Source organism: Lutjanus erythropterus, chromosome 10 (genome assembly GCF_056507025.1).
Source record: "Lutjanus erythropterus isolate fLutEry1 chromosome 10, fLutEry1.hap2, whole genome shotgun sequence".
In the NCBI taxonomy this organism is placed as follows: domain Eukaryota; kingdom Metazoa; phylum Chordata; class Actinopteri; order Lutjaniformes; family Lutjanidae; genus Lutjanus; species Lutjanus erythropterus.
The window spans coordinates 1,324,529-1,348,527 of NC_139326.1; the positions used below are offsets into that span (position 1 = coordinate 1,324,529).

Sequence of the window (23,999 nt, forward strand, 5' to 3'; positions counted from 1 at the left end):
CAGATTATTAACACAGAACAGACTGATATTTACAGCCTGATGTTTGTCACTAAACATCTTATTAATGTCTGATAGTTCAAACAAGAAGTTGATAACAAACTGTTTTCTTGGTCGGTGCAGTAAAGTTACTGTCCACTAAACTAACATCATGAACTGAACTGCATGGAACATATAACCAAGTTATGAATGGATTTTTTGGCAGCTAAAATCAGCTAAAACCTTAATCTATAAAAATATTATTTGATCTTAATGCTGGTAACAGCTGCAGTTATTCAACACAGGCCTGTCTGTATTTTCTCCTGAATGAAAGAAAAACTCTGGAAAAAGTTAATTCAACACAACAACAGTGACATCCTTGAGGACGTCGTGGTCATGTCCACAACCAGCATCAGTGTCTTTCAGAGGCTGTAAAAGACAAACAAGATGACCTAAAGCCCAGATTCTCAAACTGCATCCTCGTGCATCCATCCATCCATCATCCATCCATCCATCCATCCATCCATCATCCATCCATCATCCATCCATCCATCCATCATCCATCATCCATCCATCCATCCATCCATCCATCATCCATCCATCCATCATCCATCATCCATCCATCCATCCATCATCCATCCATCCATCCATCCATCATCCATCCATCCATCATCCATCCATCATCCATCCATCCATCCATCCATCCATCATCCATCCATCCATCCATCCATCCATCCATCCATCATCCATCAATCCATCCATCCATCCATCCATCCATCATCCATCCATCCATCATCCATCCATCATCCATCCATCCATCCATCATCCATCCATCCATCCATCCATCCATCCATCCATCCATCCATCATCCATCCATCCATCCATCCATCCATCCATCCATCCATCAATCCATCCATCCATCCATCCATCCATCCATCCATCATCCATCCATCCATCCATCCATCCATCCATCATCCATCCATCCATCATCAATCCATCCATCCATCCATCATCCATCCATCCATCATCCATCCATCCATCCATCCATCATCCATCCATCCATCCATCCATCATCCATCCATCCATCATCCATCCATCCATCCATCCATCCGTCCATCCATCCATCCATCCATCCATCCATCCATCATCCATCCATCCATCCATCTTCCATCCATCCATCATCCATCCATCATCCATCCATCCATCCATCCATCCATCCATCCATCCATCCATCCATCCATCATCCATCCATCCATCATCAATCCATCCATCCATCCATCATCCATCCATCCATCATCCATCCATCCATCCATCCATCATCCATCCATCCATCATCCATCCATCCATCCATCCGTCCGTCCATCCATCCATCCATCCATCCATCCATCCATCCATCCATCCATCCATCATCCATGACAGCTGCAGACAGTTACATGAGCTAAACTGTGAGGCCAAGAGAAACGAAGTAAAATAAAGAGACAAAATGTAGAAATGTTGGAAATAAAAAGTGCCAGTTTTGCTGCGACCCTGTTGGACAGTGTGGATGACAACATTTAACAAATAATTTAATCTTCTTATCAGGAATAAAGCTGCCTCCTGTGTAAACTGTCTGTAGCTGAATAGGTTCAGTCTACACTACTGCATCTTAATGTCGGTCATACTGATGGTACTTTAAGAATCTAATATTTTCTGAGGGGGTAAAAGGTGTAAAAAGATTTACAAGCATCCATTGGTACCAATCATTTAATCTTATCAGGAAAAATGGGGGTAAATAATAATAATGCTCTAAAGCTAAACTTGTTCTGGTCATTTTCAAAAGTCTCCTTTGACCTCTGACCTCAGGATATCTAAATGAAAATGGTTTCTATAGTACCAGAGAGTACAGACATGCCACCTTTTTGCTGATATCATGTAGTTTTCCACAAAATAACAAACAAATAAAATAACAAATAACAAAAATCAGACACTTTAGTTTACTAAGAAGGAGCCATGAACCCTGATGAAGAAGATAACCTTTTCCATCGGTCTGTTTTATGGGTTTAAATAAAATAATTAGTAGTTAACAGGTCTCAGTACATGAAGGTACATGTTTCTGATAAGGTCAGGTACTTTCTGTTAATTAGCTGCTAAATTAAAAATATGTCACATTGAATCATCCACATTCTCAGAAGATCAGTATTCAGTCAGTTACAGTTTAACAAGAACAGAGTTGTTGTGTGTCGTCCTTTGTGTGATTTTAAAATGTATAATGTCTTAAAAATAAAATATTTAGAGTCAGAGCAGTCAGCTTGTTGTCTCTGAAAGCAGTTTTGTGATTCGTGTTCAGTCGCTGCTCTGTGAAAATACATCACATATGATTCCTATTCCTGTTATTAATGTTTGTGTTTTAAGTGGATCGTGGAGATAAGTACGTTCTTTTTCCCTTTGTTTAGGATAAATTGCACTGCATATTATAGTTTTTGTGCAATATTGTTTAAATCTGGAGACACACACTTCACCTGGAAACACAAAATCACTGTTAAGCCATATGATAATGAATGTGTGTCCCGCCTGCAGTCTTCCTGAATAAATACTTTGAAATGATAAATGTCCTGACTCTCCTCACAGAAACAGTCACACAGCTGAGATTGTTCACTTTTTTTTTTTTAAAGCAGACCTTTTTATCTCTAACAGTGTAACTGAGTGCAGACACATATGTTCTTCTGCCAGTAGAGGGCGCTACAGAGGTGCTGTCGATCTCTTACATGAAGTGAAGATTCACAGCTCATCCAAACATTTTTATAGAACAAAAATCCTCACAGACATAAAACCAGTGATGACAGCTGATCACTCTGTTTCCTCTCTGCTACACAAACACTATTTTTTACTTCTATAATGACCAGAAGTGATGAAGTACACAGATATTATATTTAAGTAAAAGTAGTACTACCACAGTGCAGAAATACTCTGTTACAAGTAAAAAAGTTGCGCCGATTCAAGAATCAAAAAATATATAAACATAGAGAAATTATTGGAAAAAATAAGTATGTAAAAATATTTACATTCTACTACAATATTTGCCAGAGACAATATAGCTACAATATAACAAAACACAAAGGAATAAAAAAAAAGTCTTATTAAACATTATAAAACAGCAATATATATATATATGCAAGAGCAATGTATAAAGAAAAATAGAAAAAGAAATAGTAAATAATGAAGTAAGAACTATGTATGAAAATGTGCATCAACTTGGTAACTTTATCACAGGTTTTGAAAAATGTTTAATGTACAAAGTTTTACTTGATTTGGGTGAAAATGAAACTCATAAGTCTTAATTTACTGCACATGAGACTGAAGAGTGTGAGTTATTTTATTATTATATTGGAGTGTGAGTTATTAAAAGTTTGAAGCCACTGATATTCACTGCTGACCTTTTAACAAACTCATTTTTTTCTGAATGAGTCTGTAGTTTCAGGTCATGATCGTGTAAATCAACTTGTACAAACCTGAAACCTGCATCTAATCTGTCAGTCAACATGATTCTGTCCACAAAACAAGACTGTAACTCTGACAGACATCAAGGACAGATGTGATGGATCATCTCTCAGGTCTCTGCACGCTGATTTTCATAAAAAAGCATTTGGATTTTTGAGGAGGAAACGCAGACGGAGGATTCCCACCCAGGCAGGAAGTTCCTCCTGCGTTCACGCCTTTTTTGGTCTTTGTGTAGCTGCATGTCAGTCGGTCTCGGGGTGAGCGTGTGGTGTGGCAGACTGACGCTCCTCCGGCTCTGTGAACAGGCCCGAACCAGCCGGAGAATGTGGACAATGTGGAGTGGCTGACTGCAGGGGATGATCACAGGTCAGGGCTGTAAACCAGCATGCTGAGGCAAACCGGAGACTTCAGCACAGTCAGATCCTGCTCTTCAGTCGAGAGAGGAAAACTGCTGCGTTCAGAAATAAAGCAAGAATTGGCAAGAATATTGATTTTGTCAAAGAAGTTTGATTGTTTTCCAGAGTGATATTTGTCTCATTACTTTATAACAGCAGTTTTCATCAGAAAAATCTGTCTGACAGCAAGTTAAAGCATTGAAAATATTCTAAATATAGCATACACTTAAACTGATTTTTTTTTTTAGGTGTCTTAAATACTACTGTAGGTGATACACTGACTGTGGATAAGTACCTCACACAAAAAACCTGAACTATTCCTTTAATATAAATATATAAAACATATATTTCCCTCTGAAATGTAGAGGTGAAGTAGAAAGTGGCAGAAAATTAAAATACTCACTAGTAAAAATACTTTTCGTATCTGTGGTGTTTAACCTTATTAGCCTCTTGTTTGTGTTTCAGGTAGAATCTGAGCGTGTAAACTTTCTGTTTCCTGCATCCTTCAGGTACATGTTGTGTAAACCTGCAGCAGAGCGGCGCCTCGCCTCACCTGCTGGAATCTCAGCTGCGCTTTTATCCATATAAGGAAAACAGCAGCTCAGTGTCTCCGTCAAAATCAGCATTTACAGGTAAAACACAGATTCTCAGTTTAATGAGAGCAAATTAATGAGCAGTAAAAAATTAGTTCAAATTAAACAGTTGAAAAATTCATTGTGAAGAATGTTTCTCTGCAAAAACATTAAATTATTCATTAATTAAGCAACAAACTGTACACTCCCTGATTTCTCCTCCCAGTTCGTGACATTTAAGGATTTTCAGGTTCTGAATCTTTAAAGCATCACTTTATTCTTGAACACTCTCTGGTTTCTGTGTCTTTCAGGTAAATGTTGTGTAAAAGTAAAGTTCAGCAGGTTTCAGTAAATCCTCCCTTCACTTCCTGCTGCAGCAGCTGTTCTGTGGTTTGGTGGAATTTCAGTTGCAGTTAAGTCCATACAAGGACAGATGGGAAGAAGTTTCTGTGTGATACTCAGAGGGCGTGGCCTCACCTAACGAGGACCGCCCCCTGGATTCTGAAAAATCAGATTCAGGTAACACCCTGAAATCCTGCGCTGTGTTTGGCCGAGTTAGAAGTTAAAAAAGAAAAAAAAAAAAACGTTTTGCGTCTTTCCACGAGTGAATGAAAGCGGAGCAGTCGCGTGTCTGTCATTGAACGTTCAGACGTGTCTGTGCAGGTTCAGGGTGTGGACACAATAACAGGAACACCTCTGCAACATAAAGCCATGCAAAACTGTGGTGAAACAGTTTTTGTTCAGACTGTGTGTCACTGCAGTCGACTGATTTACATTAAACAACATCATAGATAATAATTCAACCTCAAATATTATTCAATAAACCAAACTGAACAGTAGATTACACTTATTTTTTAAATTAGATTATTTGAGCAGAAAAAGGACGAGTTAAAATAAAGAACACCCCTTTGCGTGTTTCCACCTCCTGTACTCCAGTCCTCCTCTGATCCCTTTAATCTTAATGCCCCGTCAGATACCAGCAGATCAGATTCACCTTGAAATCAGATAAAATGATTTATGGAGCCTGTGTTTACGTCTTCACAGTTAAAGTTACATTTGCCAGTTGAAAAGAAGTAAGCAGAGATTTTTATTTAGGTCATTTTATTTTTGCGGGTATGGCAGCTGAGACACTACCACTTTTGTCCACAGGAGACTTCAAAATCAAGAAAATATGAAAGTAAAAGATCTGAATATTTCATAATAGACGGAACGAGCAGTTGTGAAATTACAATATTGAAACGTTTCACTTCTCTAAATTATCAAACCACATAAATAATATGTGAATCATTTGTCACTGAAACTTCTCACAAATCAGTTTAGGGATCATGTGGACAGGATGCAGAGCCACTGATTCAGAGGATGAAGAGGAGGAGGAGGAGGATGAAGGTCTGGGGGAATGTGCATATGAGAGGCCTGCAGCAAATAGACAACAATTAACCAGCTGCTCTGAATTCCACAGCAACACAACAGTCGACATTCTGCTAAAAACTGCTGTTTACATCTGAGACTGAAGACAACTCGCTAACATTTGAGAATTTTAGAGTTTGAGTTTCTGCAGCGACTCTCTCTGTACTGTCCGTAAGTTTTGGGGGGCATTTTTATGCATTTATTGGAGATATAACAACAGAGAGATGACAGGACATGATATGAAGGACAGGCAGTTTTTTGAAAATAAAATCAGTGTTGGCATCAAAAGGACGTTTGTCATCAAAGACTGCTCCCAAATATCTGTACTCCTGCACATTTAAGATGTTCAAGAAACACATTTCTTCTTCACTAAAATCTCATCTGTGTGGAGCCAAACATTCTTCAGATCCACAGCTTTATCTCAAATACTGTGGAGGAAACTCCAACATTTACGATCAATGATCAAATCAATCAGAGAGAAGAGTCAGAGGAGAATAAATATTGTACTGAGTGGATCTTTGCTCCTGTAAGCTCATGTTGTTGGTCCTGATCGATGCAGGATTTACTCGCAGCTTAAAACAAGAACAAAACCACAAACATTCAAACTGAAGTTCCTGTTTTCAACCTTTTGTTTTGAAGTCAATAACATCACCTGTGGCAGAATAAAGAATCTGACCAATATCACTGAGACAGATTTAAATAAAAAAAAAAAAGTCAGTGAAATCAGAACAAATACTGAGCAATAAAATATTTTGTCAGATTCATGAATTTACACATTTGTCAAATTGCAATATGAATCTTTAAGCAAAAGGTAAAATGTGCTTTTTTAAAAATGCACTTATTTCATTATATTGTGTGTTTTTTGTTGGCTCCATGTCAGGGATGATGGACAGTGAGCAGGTCATTTTTTATAAAAAATAAACCCTGACTTGATGATGCAGGATCCCGACTGCTTGGCCCGTAATGTCAGAACAGATCACAGCAATTTACTGAACCTCCTTAACTTCCTTATACACACAAAATGTTCATTTTAAAATGATTTGATTAAATTTATTTTATTGCTCCTCCAGAGTCTATGATCAGTAGAGCTGCAACAATTAATCAAGTGATGTTGAATTTCATGGCGCCTGTTCTGCAGCTTTCACACACTTTGAAATCATTTTGGTTCCAACAACAAAACAAACATCTCTTTGGTGTAAAACCCTGCAGCTCGAAGCAGTGCAGGAGCTGATTCAAGCTAACAGGTTCACAAGATCAAAGAGTAACTCACAAAGACTCACAAAGACTCACAAAGTGTCCTGCTGCCCTTGTTGTTCCATGTAATTACACTGTGAGTCTGGCCGCATGCCATTCCTCCTCACTTCATGCTTCATGTCACCTCGTGACTGTTAATAAATAAAAAGTCTCACTGTAATTCATATACAGTTTGAGCTGAGAATTCACTGTCAGCAAAGTCTTAACCGTCAAGTCTCCGGCAAGTCCCAAGTCACTGTGGTGAGAATCAAGCAAGTCCATTCAAGTCATTGATCAGGTCAAGCAAGTCACAATTCAAGTCATACAAAACTCTGATGATGTCCTGCAGTTTCAACATTTAAAGACAGTAGAGCTGCAACGATTTGGACTGATTCCCTCCATGATCGCTGCCTCGTGTGTCCGTCTCAAAATAAAAATATTTAATAAAAAATCAAGTCCTTAAGAGTCATCTGTCTCAAGTCATGAATACCAAGTCAAAGTCAAGTCGAGTCTTTAATCTTTAACCAAGTCTCAAGTCCTCAAATTTGTGACTTAAGTCTGACTTAAGTCGAATCATGTGACTCAGGTCCTCCACCACTACTAAAACTATCAAGATATAATTTAAAGGTCATATGATGCAGCTCTAGAAACCAGAGTTTTTAAATCTGGTGTCTGTGGTTATATTCCTCTGCTGACATACTGGTCATGATCCATTTCAACCATCAATGACTCATCCTGCCCCCTGTGTGTGCCAGCAGTGTGTAGTAGATACACCATCAGCTGTGCACAAGTTCCTTGATTAATTCATGGGTGAGTTAAGGCTGAACATGCAATGAACCAATCAGAGAGTCACCGTGACGAAGCAGGTGCACCAGGAACTCCGGCAGCATGATGGTGGATTTATCAGGAGGAAACAAAGAGAAAAGATTTCAGCAGGACGCCTCCAAAGCTGGTTCACGTGTAAATAGTTTATTTTAGATTAATGCAAAAACTAATACGATACATGAACTGTAAAAGTCATGCAGATGTGTATCTGGTATGTTTTACACTGAAGCACCTTGAAATGACCTTCTATTGTCATCATGATCTTTATGCAGATCCACTGGCTGAAGATCCTGAAGAAGGAGCTGTTGGTCAGGAACAGGAGAGAGGAGAGGTGAGTCGATCCAGACTGGTCACGAAGCTGCGTCTGAATCCTGCTGAACATCCACCTGAACTGGACTGAGGTTCAGCCTGTTCTCCTCCATCTCCTTCTCCTCCCATCCTCGCTCCTCCATCCTGTTAACTCTACTGAGGGTGGAAGAACAAGAATCAGAAAGTGTTCCTGAAGTTTGATAACTGAATGTGTCTTTATTCCATGTTTCTATTAACATTAATATTCCTCATTTCTTTGATTTGCATGTGTTGTTTTATGAGTCTCTGTGTCTCATATTTAAATAATGTAGTATAAATATGTCATGAATAATGTTTTTAATAAATTTAATATTCTCTCTTCTTTTTATAACTTATTGTCCTGCATGCTTATAAATGATAAATGATGAATAAGTTTGTAATTTTAACCCTGTTACTAAACCAATAAAATAAATAAATAAACTATTAAAAACAGTTTGATTAAGTGGATGATCTATTTTCTGTGTTATTTTGTGATATGCAGTAAAGACTTCTGGGTAATGCTGAAGGCTGCAGGGTCCATGATAACAACGTTACACCACTGCTCAGGTATGATTCCAACATAAACCCCACTGTGCACAGTCAGTGGGGTGAATGGGGCTTTAACAGGGGCCCATCAGCTCAACTTTGCCCCAGGGCCTCCAGCAGGTTCATCTGGCCGTGTGTTACATGCAGAGACCTGCAGAGCTGCATTGTGGTCATACTTTTTCTTGAAAAAATAAAAAATATTATAAAATAAGGCGTTTCAACAACCTGTCATTACGTTGTGTGTGATTATTTTTATTCTATGTCTATATTTTAGTTTTATGTACAGTTAGACAACAACTTTGTTTTAACGCTCAGAATCTTCTGATGAGAATTTAAAGCTAAATAAATCATTTTTCAGGGTGTGGCCCCCTTAGTTCCAGTGAGAGGAACTCTTAATGCTTCAGCACACTGAGACATTTTGGACAATTTCATGCTCCAAACTTTGTAGGAACAGTTTGGGGACGGCCCCTTTCTGCACAAAGCATAAAGACATGGATGAGTGAGTTTGGTGTGGAGGAACTTGACCGTCCTGCACAGAGTCCTGACCTCAATCCGAGAGGACACCTTCAGGATGAATTTGAGCAGAGACGGCGAGCCAGGTCTTCTTGTCCTACATCAGTGCCTGACCTCACAAATGCACTTCTGGAAGAATCATCAAAACGTCCCATAAACACACTCCTAAACCTTCCCAGAAGAGGTGAAGCTGTCGTAGCTGCAAAGGGTGAAACAACTCCATTTTAAACCCTACAGATTAAGAATGGGATGTCATGAAAGATTTCCTGGTACTTTTGTCAATATAGTGTGTTTAAAATTATACCAAACATCTGTGTGCTTCATGTGTTTGTATCTAATTTTCAAGTCTTTCCTGTTTTATTATTAATCTGTTGATAATTTTCTCCATTAATCAATTAGTTATCTGGTCCATAAAATGTCAGAAAATGATGAAAAGTGTTCAGTCTCATCCCAGTCATCTCTGATCTTCATCCAATCAAAGTCAGTTTGAGTTTCTAATCCATCATCTTCAACAAAAACCATCAGCACAGAGGAATAAAGAGCTCTCTGTAAAATAAACTCTTAAAAACTTCTTGGTTTTTAATGCAGATTGTTTTTATCACCAGCTGGAACATTTGTACATCAAGAAGTTTTCATTTAGTCCAGAGTGAAACTTGTTGGAGAAGCTCTGTCTGTCTTGAAATCTCCAAACTTTTACTAAACTTTCCGGTCTGACGAGCCAATCACAGCTCTGCTGCTCCGGATTTCTGTAAAACCCCCGCAGGGTTCTGACACAGTGGGAACAGGTTTTTTTTTCCGGCATGCTCAGTCCTCCTTGACAGATGCTTGTTTTAGCCAATCAGGGCGCGAGCTGAGAGAACCTGATGGATCCCGCTCACCTGGACCAATCAGAGCGCCCGCTGAGAGAACGTTACCTTTTATGGACAACGCCAGCAGTCCCGCGAGCGCGAATAAAACCGGTGCGGTTTGAGTTGTGATGCTGCATTCAGGAGCACAGCTGGGGCACAGACACACCCGCGAGATTTCACCGACAGACGCACCTGACACTCACCTAAACAGGTAAGAAGCAGCGCGGCGTTTAAAGGTGTTTTACGGATTTATTGATCAAAAGTCATCAACACTGATCAGAGCAGGTGTGACAGACAGGTGAGACCCGCCTGGTTGAGCTTTAAAATGCATCTGTCAGATTTGCGTTCATCCTGGAAAACTTGTAAAACTTTAAAAAAGTCTGACTTCACATGAAGCAGCTGTACTTCGTTTTGTAAAGTTGTTTTTGGTGTTTAACGCAAAGATCGAACTTTGTAACGGAGGCTATAAGTAAAAAAATAAATAAATAAATCAGAACACAAATGTCTGTGGTTTTGAATCAGTTAATCTCCAGTTTAAAGGACAAAAAAGAGAAATTCTAATAAAGTAAAATGGATTTCTCATGATGGAATCAGTAACAGAGGACAATAACACAAATAATCAAAAAGGAAGTGACTCATGAAAGCCATTTTTGTTAAGAATATTTAAAGTTAACATGAAGAAAATGAAACTGAAATTAATAAACCTTTTAAAATGTATTCAGATCAGTTGAAGGCTCATTTATAAACCACATCACAACATGGTTATTAATTAATTTTAAATTGTGGGGTTTTCTAATTTACCTTCTTGTGTGAAGTTTAGAGTTACAGTTTCAGGAAATAAGAAGTTCTTATTTTGACATAAAAAAATATATATATAGATTTAGAGGAAAAATCCAACCTGGTAAAGATGAGTTTTACTTTTATCATCAGTTAATCTGTGTTTTTAATCTTTAATGTTAATATTTGGTTCACTACTATTGAATATATACTTTAACTGTCCCTGCAACAATGTATCAATAAGTTATCAACTATTAGATGAATGATTATATTATTATTATTAGATTATATTACTATTGATTATAGATTAAGAATGTCCAAATCCTTTGATTTCAGCTTCTTTACACATTTACTGGATTCTTTGACACTGAATGAAGATAAATGTTAGTTGCAGCTCTATTTTAAAAGCCCTCAGTGTGTGTGAATGTCCTGAGGGGAGAACCGCTCCTTTCTGCATCAAGGAACACTTCCTGTGTCACACCCTCAAAATAAAACCATCTGAATTTTCATCAGACTCATTAACAGACTGGTTGCAGCAGATAACTCCTCTCACATGATGTAATTAAAGGTGCAGTTCTGATGTAAAACATTAAGTCCATGTTGGGAGAGACGGTGTGAAGCGTGTAGGCGTTTGCTAACTGGGAGTGGTTTTCCGCTCTGCCTGAACTTGTTTGAAATGTCCTGAAGCAATGGGACTTAAAAAGGTCACATGAGTTAAGTTAAGCAGGTCAGACGACCCAGAATGCCACACCTGACAAACCGCTGTCATCCTCGTGTGGGCGGCTGGAGGGAAAACTTCTTTTGAAACTCTGCAGAAAGAAGTTTGAGGGATATTAACATGAAGAGAAGAGTGCATCCAGATGTTTGTTCAACATCAGTCTGAAGATTCATCATGCTGGAAGGATGTTGCTTAACTTTAAAGGAGCATTCCTAACTTTTTGAAGTGGTCTGTTGTAGGAGGGAGGGTAAAAAGGTGAAGCAGTTTAGGGTTTATTATTGGATGTTCATTAAACCAAATGTGTTTTTGTTTTGTTTTTTTTTAGAAATGGAGGACGACGTCGCTGCCCTCGTTGTTGATAACGGCTCTGGCATGTGCAAGGCTGGTTTCGCCGGAGACGATGCCCCCCGCGCTGTCTTCCCATCCATCGTGGGTCGCCCCAGACACCAGGTACTGAGACCGACATGAACGTCACCTGCGTGTCCTCACTTTAAAAATTGGACACGCTCAGATTAATGCACAACAGTGATGGTCAAAGTGTTTGTGTGCAGGGTGTGATGGTGGGAATGGGACAGAAGGACAGCTACGTCGGAGACGAGGCCCAGAGCAAGAGAGGCATCCTGACCCTGAAGTATCCCATCGAGCACGGCATCGTCACCAACTGGGACGACATGGAGAAGGTGAGGACGCTCCTGTATTTCTACCAGTTCAGCTGTGATTTCTATAAAAATGTACTTCCTGTAGTCTGTAGTGACGTGTTGGAGGTTCAGACTGTCTGTACTGCTGTGAGACAGACAGTCTCTGAACCAGGAGGCAGGAAGCGGCTCCATCACCATGGCAACCTCTGATTGTAGCCGAGGAAACAGCTGATGGATCATTTGTGTGCATTTCAAACTGCACTAGTGAAACTGATTTGCTAACTTGTTTGAGCTTTAACCAGCCAGAAATCCAAACCGTAATCTTCAACATGTTTCATACGTTATGAAATTTATTCAAATTTTCAGTCAAATTCATAATAATTAAATTCTTTCCCACAATTCATTCTCCCTCAGCTGCTTTTGCTTCCTTCATCCTTTTTTTTTTTTTTCAGCTATTCATACTCCTTTCTATAAGTTTTCAACTTGTATCTGCTCATTTATACTTTCTTTCTTATGAACCTAAACTTTACGTTTCACATTTAAACCTTAAAATGTTCAGACATCCTTCATATGTTGAAGCCTCTCACAATTTTCCAACCATTCGTTCTCCTCCAGCTTCTTCTCCTCACAAATTTAACCCAGCAAGTTCAGCTTTTCAACAACCTTGAAATATTCATGTCTTTAATACATTTCTGATATTAATCAACTTTTAATCCCAGCAGTGCAGTTTAGCATCAGCTTTAAATGTGCAGCGTTCAAACCACAACAACTTTACAAGTTTCCTTTTCATTACCGAAAACACTTCAATGAATTCTGTCCGTCCTCACCTCTGTACATGTGACAGAAATGTCAGTAACTTTATGATCAACAGTCAAACTAAGCGTTTGTCCGTCCTGCAGATTTGGCATCACACCTTCTACAATGAGCTCCGTGTGGCTCCTGAGGAGCATCCAGTCCTGCTGACCGAGGCTCCTCTCAACCCCAAGGCCAACAGGGAGAAGATGACACAGGTGTGTTTTAAACAAAGTCTCAGTCTGATGTTTTATTTTGACCACGATCTTACAAAGAAAAATCGATCAGTGGCACAGACTGCCCTTCAGTTTGGACTCAACGAAGGTTTAAAACTCCTCCAGACTGAGACATTAACAGCTGTACGTTCTTCACTTTTAAAGATGCTCCAATAGTTACAAAGGCCAGTCAGATTTTTTTCTTTTAATAAACTATGCTGTCTCTGCAGCAGATACAACAGTTAATATACATTTCTGCACCATAAATGGAAGAAGTATCTGCTGATGATCAGTAATGTCCTCAAAAATCCTGTTTGGAGTTTCCTTTAGTGTTTTTCAGATGGAATTTATGCTGATTTCTTGGTCAGAATTCTAACTTTTGATAAAACTTCTGTGCAAGAAGGAGACGAGCTGCAGGGGTTTCAGTTATCATGGTTTCCATAGTGACACGCATCAACTTTCTCTTTGGTCCAGATCATGTTTGAGACCTTCAACAGTCCTGCCATGTATGTGGCCATCCAGGCCGTCCTGTCGCTGTACGCCTCCGGTCGTACCACAGGTGAGAACTCGAACAGGTCTCTGTCTGCTGCAACATCTTCAAAAGAGAACTTTAATAAAATGAAACTTTCTCTGAGTGTCATGTTTAAATCCAACTGCAGCATGTCTTTAATGTAATATTCTGTGGTAAACAAAGTCATAATCTGACATGTAGGTGTTTAGATTTCAGTGTCTGCAGCAGCTAACAGCTTCAGCGCTCACGTTTTCCTCATGAAATATAAATTCTAGTTTGTCTGTAACGTTGTTTTTGTCTTGCAGGTATTGTGATGGACTCCGGTGACGGTGTCAGCCACACTGTGCCCATCTACGAGGGCTACGCTCTGCCTCACGCCATCCTCCGTCTGGACCTTGCCGGCAGAGATCTGACAGACTATCTGATGAAGATCCTCACTGAGAGAGGCTACAGCTTCACCACCACTGGTACGAATAAACGCCCACTAACACAAAGTTCAGAATCTGTGGCTTCTAACTTAGTTTTTCTAACCCAAATCTTGAAACTCTTGATTTTCAGCTGAGCGTGAGATCGTGCGTGACATTAAGGAGAAACTCTCCTATGTGGCTCTGGACTTCGAGCAGGAAATGCAGACGGCAGCTTCCTCTTCCTCCCTGGAGAAGAGCTACGAGCTTCCTGACGGACAGGTCATCACCATCGGAAACGAGCGGTTCCGCTGCCCCGAGGCGCTCTTCCAGCCTTCATTCCTCGGTGGGTAAAGAACGTCAACACAAACGCAAAACTTTTTATTTTCTTTCTTTTTTTGACTGATCACAGATTTTAAGAATCTTAGAGTTTCTGAACACGTCCTGGTGAAAGTTCTCAGCTTCCATCTTGGTGTCGGATTGTCATCGGAGTAGATTCTCGTCTAAAAGTTGACTTCCTCTGGTTCTCTGTGTGATCAGGAATGGAGGCTGCTGGTGTCCATGAGACGACCTACAACAGCATCATGAAGTGTGACGTCGACATCCGTAAGGACCTGTACGCCAACACCGTGCTGTCCGGCGGCACCACCATGTACCCCGGCATCGCTGACCGTATGCAGAAGGAGATCACCTCCCTGGCTCCGCCCACCATGAAAATCAAGGTACAGTTTTTGTTTTTAATGCAAATGATGGAAAATCATTCAAATCATATTTTTCAGGAAAGCGTACAGGAGAGCCCTGAAGGAACGGACTTGGTTGCTAGTTTTCTGGGGAGTCTGATTTGTAATCCTTCAGAACGGATCTCTTTTCTGACCGTTGCGTTTGATTCCACTCTGTTTCATTACTTCCTGTCTCACCTGTTCTCTCTCCTCTCCTCCAGATCATCGCTCCTCCTGAGAGGAAATACTCCGTCTGGATCGGCGGCTCCATCCTGGCCTCCCTGTCCACCTTCCAGCAGATGTGGATCAGCAAGCAGGAGTACGATGAGTCCGGCCCCGCCATCGTCCACCGCAAGTGTTTCTAGGAAGCTCCGCCTCCTCTTCGGCCCCAGCGGGGAAGTTGAAGCGTTTCAAATGTTCCATCAAACTCAAAATGTCTCTGGTTCGTCTTGTGTGAACAGACTAAAAGATGTGAGACGCCACATCCAAGATGAATCGAGCCGCTGTTTACATTTTAATGTGTTCAGCGGCGTAACAAACGTGTCCGAACATCTCCTGCTCGCAGCTCTCACTCCTCCTGACGATGAACAGCGTCATCACTGAACATCTTTTCTCACCTGTGTCCTCCTACCTCTGTAACGAGCTCAGGCGCGTTAATATTCTGCTTTTCTTCTCATCCATTCTGTCACCCACTCAAGTATCATCAATAAAATGCCAATATTTGTTTACAGCTTGTTTCACTCATTTTTAAATGCAGTTATTTTCTCTTCACTGTAAAAAGTTTCAAGGAAACTGTCTTAGGGTTTTGATTCAAAAGTAAATTTAAGCTTTAAAGTTTGCCAACCTATAAGCTTTTGAGCTTAACTTTTTTCTTAAACTTTTGTAAAAATGTAATAAATCAAAGTGAATATTTTCAGTCATAACTCAATTTTCAAGAACCCAAATAATGACAAACATGATTCACAGCTCAAAGAACAATTTGCAGTTTGAGACTTTCTAAAACTCAAGTTTAACTAAACAAAAGTAAATATCAAGATTATCAGTCAGCAACTTGTTTATTTCAAAACAATGATCCTGCTTTCTAAATCAGATACTTTCTACTCTCAGTATGTACTGCAGTATATAAAGTATGTACTGTTACAAGCAGTATGCACACAATCAGGAATCATAGTGTTGAACTTTGACCCTCCTCAGTGATCACAACTCATCAAGGTACTTTGTTTCTGCATCATGATTCTCCTCCTTTCTGGGTGAAAACAGCTGCTCTCTAATTTCACTAGCTGTCAATACAACTTCCAATTCTTTGTCAGTTTAAATGCATAAAATAAAAACTGATCTATTAGGAGCTAAAGTCCTCTGACCAGTCCGGTGAACGGTCAGTATGTCTTTGCCAGTCAAGAGTTAACTTGATAAACTAACAAGGATAAGATGATTCTTTTTGCTGTTATAAAACCTTAATATTAAAACCCCAGTTCCAAAAGAAAAAACACACATAAAACCAGAATGCAGTGATTTGTAAATCCTCTTTGATCTATATTAAATTATTACAGAACAAAGACAAATTTAATGTTCAAACTAATAAACTTTATTGTTTCTTGTGAGTCTTAACTCTAATGCATAATAATAATAATAATAATAATAATAATAATAATAATAATAAAAATAATTATGATTGTATATTAATATTGTTATTATTACTATCATTATTATTATTATTGTATATTAATAATTATAATGATAATAATAATAACAATCATAATTATTATTATCATAATTATTATTATTATTATTATTGTTATTAGTAGTAGTAGTAGTAGTAGTAGTAGTAGTAGTATCAACAAAAAGTAAAAAAAAAAAAAAATATGGCATGAAACAGCATCATGTCACTAACATTTAAAACAGGAGAAAGAAAATTAAGCAAATTCAGTAAAGAAAACAGAAAAATAAATAGGTAAATAAATTATGATAAAATTTAACTTTCAAAGAATTCTTGTCGTCTTTCTTGCAGTAGTAAAATAATGTTTGTTATTGATTATTAATGATTAATTCCTGTATCAAAGTATTGTCATTAGGAACACGAGTGTTGGTGCCCTCCAGTGGCCACAGTCTGTAACTACAACTAATATTAATAAAGCCAGACAGAATTACATCGAAACTAAATAAATTCAGTAATGAAAAGAAAAAATGAATAGAAAAATACATTATAATAACCTTTCAAAGAATCCTTGCTGTCTTTCTTGCAGTAGTATAATAATGTTATTGTTTTTGTATAAAACAGGAGAGAAATATTACAAGTTAATAAAATATAATAATAATGATAATGTTTTTATTATTAAAAATAACTATAAAGAATTAGAATAAAATATAAGTTTCTAATCATTCTTGGTTTCTTTCCTGCAGTTGTAAAATAATGTCCTCAATAATAATGAATCATTGATTAGCAGGAGTATTGATTTTCTGCAGTGGCCACAGTCTGTAAGTACAACTACCTCTAAACAAAGTACAACAGGTACATAAGTAAAACTTCCGGTTATATTATTTATAGGAGCCAAATATGTTGGTGAAATATTCAAAGGTTTCACTTGTAGTTCACTGTTTTGAACGTGAGGTGTCGCTGTTGTTTCGTCATGCTCAGGTGTAAAGGCAGCAGGGTTACTGTCGTCAGGTGTTTGACCCGGAAGGACAAAAGGTGTTTGACCGCTGCGGCGCTAAAATGTTTGTCACGCGGTAAACTAAATGTTCTGGTCTTTTTTTTTTACATCGTTCACTGCATGAAGGAAATAAAATGTTTTTTGCTTCAATGAAGAAACGACAAACTCATCAGGCAGGTCACCGCTGGATTAAACATGTCAGTGGATTAATAATGAGCTCACTTCCACATCATTCAAAATAAAATTCATTTAAGAAAACAGCTGTGTGCCAAATTTTATGCACCACTGAAAATAAAAAAGTGATTGAAGAGGATGAAAAGAAGAAAAATCTATTTAAGTCAGTCATTAAAAAATACTGCAATCATTTTCATTTAAGAATTTATCTGTGACCACATACATGAATTTATGTAAATATATATTTTTAAATATATTTTGTGGTGAGGAGGAAGTGGACTGTGGTTTGTCCATGTTACAGACAGTTGGATATAAACTACACACTGCTGTCTGTTTTCTGTCTGTTTTCTGTCTGTTTTCTGTCTCTGTTTTCTGTGTTTTCTGTCTGTTTTCTGTCTGTTTTCTGTGTTTTCTGTCTGTTTTCTGTGTTTTCTGTCTGTTTTCTGTCTGTTTTCTGTCTGTGTTTTCCGTCTGTGTTTTCTGTCTGTTTTCTGTGTTTTCTGTCTGTTTTCTGTGTTTTCTGTCTGTTTTCTGTCTGTTTTCTGTGTTTTCTGTCTGTGTTTTCTGTCTGTTTTCTGTGTTTTCTGTCTGTTTTCTGTCTGTTTTCTGTCTGTGTTTTCTGTCTGTTTTCTGTCTGTGTTTTCTGTCTGTTTTCTGTGTTTTCTGTCTGTTTTCTGTCTGTTTTCTGTCTGTGTTTTCTGTCTGTTTTCTGTCTGTGTTTTCTGTCTGTTTTCTGTCTGTTTTCTGTGTTTTCTGTCTGTTTTCTGTCTGTATTTTCTGTCTGTGTTTTCTGTCTGTTTTCTGTCTGTGTTTTCTGTCTGTTTTCTGTCTGTTTTCCGTCTGTGTTTTCTGTCTGTTTTCTGTCTCTGTTTTCTGTCTGTTTTCTGTCTCTGTTTTCTGTCTGTTTTCTGTCTGTTTTCTGTGTTTTCTGTCTGTTTTCTGTCTGTGTTTTCCGTCTGTGTTTTCTGTCTGTTTTCTGTGTTTTCTGTCTGTTTTCTGTGTTTTCTGTCTGTTTTCTGTCTGTTTTCTGTGTTTTCTGTCTGTTTTCTGTCTCTGTTTTCTGTCTGTTTTCTGTGTTTTCTGTCTGTTTTCTGTCTGTTTTCTGTGTTTTCTGTCTGTTTTCTGTGTTTTCTGTCTGTTTTCTGTCTGTGTTTTCTGTCTGTTTTCTGTCTGTGTTTTCTGTCTGTTTTCTGTCTGTTTTCTGTCTGTTTTCTGTGTTTTCTGTCTGTTTTCTGTGTTTTCTGTCTGTTTTCTGTCTGTTTTCTGTCTGTGTTTTCTGTCTGTTTTCCGTCTGTGTTTTCTGTCTGTTTTCTGTCTGTTTTCTGTCTGTTTTCTGTGTTTTCTGTCTGTATTTTCTGTCTGTTTTCTGTCTGTGTTTTCTGTCTGTTTTCCGTCTGTGTTTTCTGTCTGTGTTTTCTGTCTGTTTTCTGTCTGTGTTTTCTGTCTGTTTTCTGTCTGTGTTTTCTGTCTGTTTTCTGTCTGTTTTCCGTCTGTGTTTTCCGTCTGTGTTTTCTGTCTGTTTTCTGTGTTTTCTGTCTGTTTTCTGTGTTTTCTGTCTGTTTTCTGTCTGTGTTTTCCGTCTGTGTTTTCTGTCTGTTTTCTGTGTTTTCTGTCTGTTTTCTGTGTTTTCTGTCTGTTTTCTGTGTTTTCTGTCTGTTTTCTGTCTGTGTTTTCTGTCTGTTTTCTGTCTGTTTTCTGTCTGTTTTCTGTGTTTTCTGTCTGTTTTCTGTGTTTTCTGTCTGTTTTCTGTCTGTTTTCTGTCTGTGTTTTCTGTCTGTGTTTTCTGTTTGTTTTCCGTCTGTGTTTTCTGTCTGTTTTCTGTCTGTTTTCTGTCTGTTTTCTGTGTTTTCTGTCTGTATTTTCTGTCTGTTTTCTGTCTGTGTTTTCTGTCTGTTTTCCGTCTGTGTTTTCTGTCTGTGTTTTCTATCTGTTTTCTGTCTGTGTTTTCTGTCTGTTTTCTGTCTGTGTTTTCTGTCTGTTTTCTGTCTGTTTTCCGTCTGTGTTTTCCGTCTGTGTTTTCTGTCTGTTTTCTGTGTTTTCTGTCTGTTTTCTGTGTTTTCTGTCTGTTTTCTGTCTGTGTTTTCTGTCTGTGTTTTCTGTCTGTGTTTTCTGTCTGTTTCCTGTGTTTTCTGTGTTTTCTGTGTGTTTTCTGTCTGTTTTCTGTCTGTTTTCCGTCTGTTTTCCGTCTGTTTTCTGTGTTTTCTGTCTGTTTTCTGTGTGTTTTCTGTCTGTTTTCTGTGTGTTTTCTGTCTGTGTTTTCTGTCTGTTTTCTGTCTGTGTTTTCTGTCTGTTTTCTGTCTGTTTTCCGTCTGTTTTCCGTCTGTTTTCTGTGTTTTCTGTCTGTTTTCTGTGTGTTTTCTGTCTGTTTTCTGTCTGTTTTCTGTGTTTTCTGTCTGTTTTCTGTGTGTTTTCTGTCTGTTTTCTGTCTGTTTTCTGTCTGTTTTCCGTCTGTTTTCTGTGTTTTCTGTCTGTTTTCTGTCTGTTTTCTGTGTTTTCTGTCTGTTTTCTGTCTGTTTTCTGTCTGTGTTTTCTGTCTGTTTTCTGTGTTTTCTGTCTGTTTTCTGTCTGTTTTCTGTCTGTTTTCCGTCTGTTTTCTGTGTTTTCTGTCTGTTTTCTGTCTGTTTTCTGTGTTTTCTGTCTGTTTTCTGTCTGTTTTCTGTCTGTGTTTTCTGTCTGTTTTCTGTGTTTTCTGTCTGTTTTCTGGCTGTTTTCTGGCTGTGTTTTCTGTCTGTGTTTTCTGTCTGTTTTCTGTCTGTGTTTTCTGTCTGTGTTTTCTGTCTGTGTTTTCTGTCTGTATTTTCTGTCTGTTTTCTGTCTGTTTTCTGTCTGTGTTTTCTGTCTGTGTTTTCTGTCTGTTTTCCGTCTGTGTTTTCTGTCTGTTTTCCGTCTGTGTTTTCTGTCTGTTTTCTGTCTGTGTTTTCTGTCTGTGTCTCCATGCTGCTTTCAGGTTCTGTTTGGTATTTTGTGCAGGTTTTGGTTCTGACCTGGAGGAACAGTCTCAGGTCTCTGTTCCAGCTGAGCCACAGCTTGTTCTCGACCTCGTTCACACGAACAAACTCTGAACATTTGTTCGGATTTTCTTGTTTTTTGTCTTGTGGCTCATAAATCAGATCAGAATCTCAGACTGTGACCATCTGATCCACAGTTACAACCTAACTACATGTGAGGAACTCAGACTTTCCACATCATTGTTATGTTTGAATTTTGGGAGCTCATCTTTCAAATTATTCCAACATTACATGAATGCAGGATTACTTGAGAACAGAAAAATAAAATCAGTCAGTGGAACAAAATGTTCTTGAGGTTCAGTCTCAGCTCTGATTACAGATTTAAATCCAGAGCTGCGCATCGTTTTTACTTCTAATGTTTTGTCTTTTTGTTCTTATTTCTTGGTCAGGATTCTAACTTGCAGTGCAGTTACTGTGCAAAGAGGAGAGACAAGCAAGTTCCAGTGGTTTTGTTGGATGATGCTGTCACAGTGACGCTGACCTTTGACCTTTTCAATGTAAAACGTCATCACTTCATTGTTTTATCCTGTTAAATGTTTCTGTGAAATTTTGCCATAATTAGGTAACACCAAAATAATGATACATTTTAAATTTATTTGAATTAAATTAAAATTAAATATTAAATGCTAATATTAATAGCAACATTTTACACTAAGAAATTGTATTAATTTTTTTAAATAGTTTTCAATAATATTCAGTTTTATTATTTTAACACACTAAATTTACAACCCTAGTTTGGAGAAGTGACTGTGACGTCAGCGGTTCAAAGTAACTAATACTCTGAGTAGTTTTTGAGACGAATACTGCGCTTTTACTTAAGTATATTTCTAACACCAGTACTTTTATGTAACAGTACTTGTACTTGAGTACAGATTTTAAGTACTCTTAAGTATTTTAAGTACTCTTTCCACTACTGCAGATAATGGATTCATTTCATGTTCATCATATAACTTTAAAAAAACACTGAGTCTCTCAGGAATATAATTTATTTGAATTAAACTGTGAAACTGATTATTTGAACTTTGACCTTCACTGGTTTTATTGAGGTAAACTCTGCTGTATTTATGGTGTGATGTCAGCAGTTACCTCACAGCCATGGTTTATATGTGTGACTGGTTTCTGAGAAGAGAAAATGAATAAGGAAACTTATTCAGAAAGATAAACAGGAATGATTGTTATTGATTGATTGATTGATTGATTATTCTGTATGTGCAGACTGGTTTTTATCCTGGATTTGGTTTGGTCCCACGCCATGCTGACTGTGATGGTGAGCGACACTCTACAGGAGGAACATCTGGATGCACCGAGCCCAGCTGTTCCACTCTGCAGAGCGACTCAGCTGATTCAGGATTCTGGATCTCAGGTGAGGAACACACACACACACACACACACACACACACACACACACACACTCACTCACTCACCTGGCTGAGTCTGACCACAATCTATTAATTATTAAATGTTGTATTTGAACAAATATAATCTCTAAGGACAAAACTCGTCGCGAGAACAACAATGGCATAAACATTTGATGTAATGCTTTTTTAATGTGAAAAAAATGTAGAAACATTTAAAAAAATTAACTGTCAGAGAGGTCAGAGGTCACCTTGTGGATGATGAATCAATATTATACAAACATATGTTTACATTTTACATATTTCATTTTTGTTCTTAAACCCTCTAATACTAATTCTACTCATTTAGATTAACCTACTATATTTTGTTTGGTGTACCAGATATTCTATACAGCTCACACACACTAACACACACGCTAACACACACACTTTAACACACACTTTAACACACACACTAACACACACACTAACACACACACACTAACACACACACTAACACACACACACTAACACACACACTAACACACACACACTAACACACACGCTAACACACTTCAGCAGATAAATAAAAATACAAGTGATGCAACAAAGAACCAAAGAACAAACTGAAGGAACAGATTAGCAGGAATTCTGGTTATCTGACAAATAAACAGGATCAAACTCTGTGGGACTGAACTCCATGTCGAGAGATGGAAACAAAGTACAAACAACTATAAATTAAACAGCAATAATCAATATCTCCACATGATCCACATGTTCACATCAGCAGAGAGCTCCAGCTTTAAACATGTATTACTGTCCATCATAACTGAATATATTAATAAAGAAAGTTGTATATTAATGTGTTCAAAAGAAACCATCAGAGATGAATGGCAACAAAATAATACTTCCATGTAAACAAGGAAGTTGCAAATTATAATATTCAAGACTCTTAAAATTCTCTGACGTTTTGGAAATATGATTATTTACACAGAAATCTGTCTTGTGTCATCAGCAACATACTTTATTATTATTACTTAGTGTCATTTATGAATGTAAATGATGTACGATGTTTGGCTGTTTTCACACTAGTAACTGAAAAAAAAAGAAATTTAGAAGATCAGTCACAGTTATTGATGATATAACTAGTTAGTATTTACATGTTGTCTCTTCCTGGCTGGTGTGTTTGCTGCTGCTCTGCCTGGAGGTCAGAAATCTCCTGTTTTGTTCAGACTCTTGAAGGTGTTTGGATCCTGTGTTCTCACTGTGACAGCTGGATGTCTCACCAAAGCTAAGCTAGCAGTTGATGATGATCAGGAAATACCTCTAAATCGCAACAATAAGTCAGCTGCTTGTTAAATGCACAGTATAAATAAATAAATGCAGCAGTGATGCCACTGTAACCTGTGTATTGTAATATTGAATTATTATTATTATTAAACAGTTGAAGTTATTGCACATAAAACCATACTGTTAGGTCAGTATTGCACATATGCAATATGCAGCATTCCGCTGTTGTTTAGAGAAAAGAGCATCAGCATCTGTGCAGGGCGAGAATGAAAAGCTTGGCAGTCAAAGCAACAGTAATTAAACAGGGTGGGCTTAGGGTCATCTGTAACATATTTCACTTTTTACACTTTTACTCAGAGATTCTTTTACCTAAATATGTAATATTTCTAGTCAGTCTACCTAAATGTCAACTATCTAAAACCACTGAAAGTTTTTAGACTCACACAGTTGAAAAACAACATTAAGTTTTCATGGAAAATCAGCAATATTTCAGTCAATCAACTGTTTTTATGTCGATTTCATACCAGGGATGTGATCAGATAATGTACAAAACATGACAATGTTAATAAAACTCAGCAGATGTACCAGTTGGAGCATTTGTGTCATTCCTTATTGACAAGTGAATTGATTACGTCTACACAGTTAGTTA

General features: G+C 37.9%; 1 protein-coding gene and 2 long non-coding RNA genes across 3 annotated transcripts; 2 read left to right on the forward strand and 1 right to left on the reverse strand.

Moving 5' to 3' along the window:
• Positions 1-3,273: 3,273 nt before the first annotated feature.
• On the forward strand, positions 3,274-8,620 carry LOC146319753 (uncharacterized). Its single transcript, XR_014771485.1, has 3 exons — positions 3,274-3,819; positions 4,358-4,480; positions 8,158-8,620. It is a non-coding gene; the product is annotated as an uncharacterized LOC146319753 (long non-coding RNA).
• A 1,557-nt stretch (positions 8,621-10,177) lies between these two features.
• LOC146319754 (actin, cytoplasmic 1-like) lies at positions 10,178-15,623 on the forward strand. Its single transcript, XM_084727791.1, has 9 exons — positions 10,178-10,330; positions 11,940-12,064; positions 12,166-12,294; positions 13,152-13,262; positions 13,734-13,818; positions 14,076-14,237; positions 14,329-14,520; positions 14,715-14,896; positions 15,115-15,623. The coding sequence occupies exons 2-9, from the start codon at positions 11,942-11,944 to the stop codon at positions 15,256-15,258; spliced, it is 1,128 nt and encodes a 375-aa protein (XP_084583917.1). The 5' UTR covers positions 10,178-10,330; positions 11,940-11,941; the 3' UTR covers positions 15,259-15,623.
• Positions 15,441-16,543, reverse strand: LOC146319755 (uncharacterized). Its single transcript, XR_014771448.1, has 2 exons — positions 16,382-16,543; positions 15,441-16,346 (listed from the first exon to the last, which is right to left on the reverse strand). It is a non-coding gene; the product is annotated as an uncharacterized LOC146319755 (long non-coding RNA).
• Between the last annotated feature and the right edge of the window lie 7,456 nt (positions 16,544-23,999).